General features: G+C 36.1%; 1 gene segment (V, D, J or C); it reads right to left on the reverse strand.

Annotated features, from left to right (window-relative positions):
• Positions 1-871: 871 nt before the first annotated feature.
• Ighl5 (immunoglobulin heavy chain like 5) lies at positions 872-1,469 on the reverse strand. The segment is given in 2 exon segments: positions 872-1,230; positions 1,341-1,469. Coding segments are annotated over 2 exon segments (405 nt in total).
• Positions 1,470-4,444: the final 2,975 nt, after the last annotated feature.

The raw sequence follows: 4,444 nt of genomic DNA on the forward strand, positions 1-4,444 counted from the left end.
GAAACAGATTTACCAATCCATTGTCGTGTAAATAAGGACACTTAAGTTTTTCATGTGACCAAGAAGTTACAGGAGAATAAGATTTTGCAATTAGATGAATGCTTAATTTCATTGTCTATAGAAATCAGTTTCATACCAATACACATTTTTTGAACTAAAATGGTAATTATTGAAAAGTTATTCAAATAATTCATATTTTTGACTGATAATGAAGTGAAGAGGCAGTATTATAACTAATCCTATGTTAGAAGATTATCTTTGAGATAGGTTCTGGTGGCTTACAAAGGAGAGAAATTACATTTATTGATTAGCAGAATAATGAGCCATATGATGATCAAAGGTATAGATTAAGAAACTGGATAGGTTAAATTAGAATATGGATATATTTATTCCAGTTGGACACAGTATTCTGGGAAAGGAGAGGAGGTTTTTCTCCTGTTAAAATATACGAGTACACCAATGACTCATCTTACTCATATTTCCCCAAATCACAAAAGAATAACTGAATTAGGGAATCAGCAAGGCTCTTCTGTGTATCTCAGGAGGAAAAAAAAATCCCTAATTGCCATCTTGGATATTTTTCAGAATTTGTTCTAGAGACTGCAAAAGAGTCATTTCTACAATCAATACTGATTTCTGGATTTAGTTCATGTTAGGATTATTTGTAGTATGCAGTAAAATGCTGCCAAAAACATATTTTCATAGATTTCATATATTTCTACCAACATTAGATATAGAGAGAATTCTGGGAAATCATTAAATAGAATCACAAGTGAGTGTCCAGAACCAGCAATAAATTAATTCTCCAGCTAATCCTCTGTGTCACTGTTCTCCATGGGTTTTCTTCGCCCCCTGCTGGTTCTGAACATTCCTACAGAGAGATTTTTGTCTTGATACTCTGGGAAGTTCCATTACTGTGTCTTGTACAGTAATAAATGGCAGTGTCTTCAGCTCTTAAACTGCTCACTTGCAGGTAGACACTGCTTTTGGAATCGTCTCGTGAGATTGTGACTCTGCCTTCCAAAGACTCCGCATAATATGTGGCATAATTATAATTTTTGTTTCTTATTTGAGCAACCCATTCTAGCCCCTTCCCTGGAGCCTGACGGACCCAGTTCATGAAATAATCATTGAAATTGAATCCAGACGTTGCACAAGACAGTCTCAGGGAACCACCGGGCTTCACCAAGCCTCCTCCAGTCTCCAAAATTTGCACCTCACACCTCACACCTGAAAACACAGAGAATCTCAGTTAGAACACTGTGAAACATATCAATTGTATTCCTCTTAGTATTAATCACTTGCACACGCAGCACTTCTTCTCTTCATTCATCATTTACCTTTGAAAAGAACAACAAGGAATATCCAGCTCAACCACAACTTCATGGTGAGTGTTTAATTGTAATTATCAAATGGCAATGTTTGTGAGCTTAAGTCTAGGCTCCTCTGCCAGACCTACATATGATCAGGGTTGTTATAGTTTTCTTTAGTAGTGAGAGACCATATTTGCATATTTTCAGGCTATATTTCCATATTTTGCTGCTATATCATGAGTTCATGGGTTGGGGGAGACTGAGATGAGACAGTAATGCAGATATCTGAAATGCTATAAGTGACAGAGGGGTAATTTTTGTTTCAAAGTTTTATTTATTGTCATGAGGCTGTACCTCAGTTAAGAGTACTTACATTTGTGAAGCCTTATGTTCATACCCAGCACTACATGTATTAACCCAATATGGGAGTAGAAACATCAGAGTGTTAATCATCTCCAGGGTGCTTGAACTATATTTCAGAAAGAAAGAAAGAAAGGAAGGAAGGAAGGAAGGAAGGAAGGAAGGAAGGAAGGAAGGAAGGAAGAAAGGAAATAAGAAAGGAAAGAAGAAAGAAAGAAAACAAGACACGGGGAAACAAACTTATTATCTTTTCATGGTTATTGTCATAGACATTTATCACCCTTCATGTTTTATGTTTTGTACATTTAAAATTTTCTGCTCTTCAAATTATTAAATACATTAATAGAAAAGTATAGCATGAAATTTTTAAATGACACATTTAGGGGAAATAATAGAAATATCAATGAATAATGAAAATCTACATCAAATTATGAATATTTGGTTGAAGCCATATCTCAGCACGACAGTGTATCATACATTATGTTCCCAGTTGAACATTTAGTATTGGAAAACATTCATAACAAAAAATATTATGTTGGATTATCATTGACCAATAAAAAATGCACTTTGAAAATCTGTGTTTACCCATAGCTCCTGGGAGACTAACCTCACAGGTATCATTATGTGGGCTGGCTACATTCCATCCCAAATGTATGACCCAGCGATATGAGAACTCCTGTCCTCACACCACCATTTACATTTCTTAGTTCCAGACCTACATTCCTTCTTGGCCTTTCAGTGACTTGCCTGAACCAATAGTTAGAATTTTGGTTTTTATACCAAATCCATCTCAGCACAAACATCTCAATGACTTGCCTTTTCCTCAGCGCTTGGTAGGCCCTGATCCTCTATACTTCAGTGGCCTCTCTCTTCTCTGTGACCATCTTCATCTCACATTAGTTTGACTCTGCTCCTTCCCACACAGTGTTACTGTGGTCTTCCATGTCTGACCTACTGGTACCTGTCACTCTGCTAAATTCTAGAGCCCTCCCCTTTGTAGTATTTCACCTCAGTGTGATGCGAAATGCATGACTACCCCAGTATCTTCTACCCCAATACCTAAGAATAGGCTTGCTCATTTTCTCCCAAACTACAAGCTATTTTTCTCAAGGATCTTCCAAGAATTTCAAAGTAATCTCTGCAGCTTCTTACCTGAGAAGCCTCCATGATTACACACCAAATACAGCATCCTCAAATAGATCCTCCATATTCAGAGATCTACAGCACAAGACAAGAGAAGGGAGGACACGTAAGACATGTGCTATCTATCTCATGGATTCTAGCAGATTATGATAACAAGAAAATGGATGAAAGGTGCGGTCCTCAAAAAAGAGTTTCTCAAAAAAAATTGCAGTACCCTTTCATTAACTAGTCATCTTCTGAACATTGTGCATGCAGATAGAGGAATAAATGCATTGTTTTACTTATTCATTGAGATTTTAATATTACACTATATTTCCTCCATTTATTTTCCACACTCAAGACCCTTCCATCGACACTCTTTGCTCTGCTTCAAATACACAGCCTCCTTTATATTAATTTTTGCTATATACACACACACACAAAGAAACACACACACAACACACACACACACAAAATGCACATTTGGACATTATTTATTTGTCTATAGTGGTTTGTGTAGGTTTGAAACTTTGTAAGCTTTCCGCCGTTCATGTCAGTATATCTTCTGTGATTACAAATGTGAAAAAAATAAACGTTAACTTATACCCATTTGCAAATGACATTAGATCATGTATAAAAAATCACCAAATTCGACCACAATACTTCTAGAAATGTAATTCTTCCCTAGAGACAATTTTAATCAAAGAAAAATTTCCATGGATTTTGGGTTTCCAAAAATCCTAAATTTGTTTCTGATAATTAGCCTCTCTTTCACAACACAACAAACGACAATCCTGATGTTTCATAAACACATTCTTATGTGCCTTTCCTAAATTACACCTGTGCGTGCTGAACCATGCTCCACAAATCTCACTTCTTGTCACATGATAATCCATGGTCCATATAATTCCTTGCCCAAGATAAGTGGTGTGTGTTTCACACACCTCCCAAACACTGGCACACCTCCACCCTACCTCACATTCCACAAAGGGAAAGTCTCTCAGACAGTAAGTGTAAACGAAATTTTCATATAAGAAGTCCTTATATTTTTCATATATGTTTTGCCTTTTGTTTTTCTTAGAAATATATTTGGTGCTATTTAAAGCCAAAGAAGATAAGGAAAGGTACTCTTCTGTGTGTCTACTTTTCTCAAACAATATTCATTAAAACACCTGAGGGGCAAATGACTTCTACCTATCTTTAATCTGGTCAAAGTAGTGTGTCTGTGGTCAGAAATATGGTTGAATTCACAAATTTCAAACTCCAATAGTATTTGGTTTGAAAGTGATAGGTGAGATCACTATTTAATGTTGGGGTCCTAATCATTAGTACAACCTTTAGTGGTCAGATCCTTCAAATAGTTCTAAGAAATTTTTTGAACAGTTTTTGAGTCTTTGTGCCATTTGATTTGTTTGTTTTCATATGCTGTGACATGGTTCTTTCACAAAGGATCTGGTCATTCCAGAAGACATAATGATAAATGACTTTCTGCCCCCACAGATATCTAAGATTCACTAGTGATTATAGAGGACTTTAACATCATCCATGTTCCCCGGCTGCTCTCAAAAGAAATTTCTGCAAATATTAAAACTTTCAAGCAATTCAGATGAACAGGTTTGCTATGGACTCAGTGCATCATATCAGAAATC

This window comes from Rattus norvegicus, chromosome 6 (genome assembly GCF_036323735.1).
Source record: "Rattus norvegicus strain BN/NHsdMcwi chromosome 6, GRCr8, whole genome shotgun sequence".
In the NCBI taxonomy this organism is placed as follows: domain Eukaryota; kingdom Metazoa; phylum Chordata; class Mammalia; order Rodentia; family Muridae; genus Rattus; species Rattus norvegicus.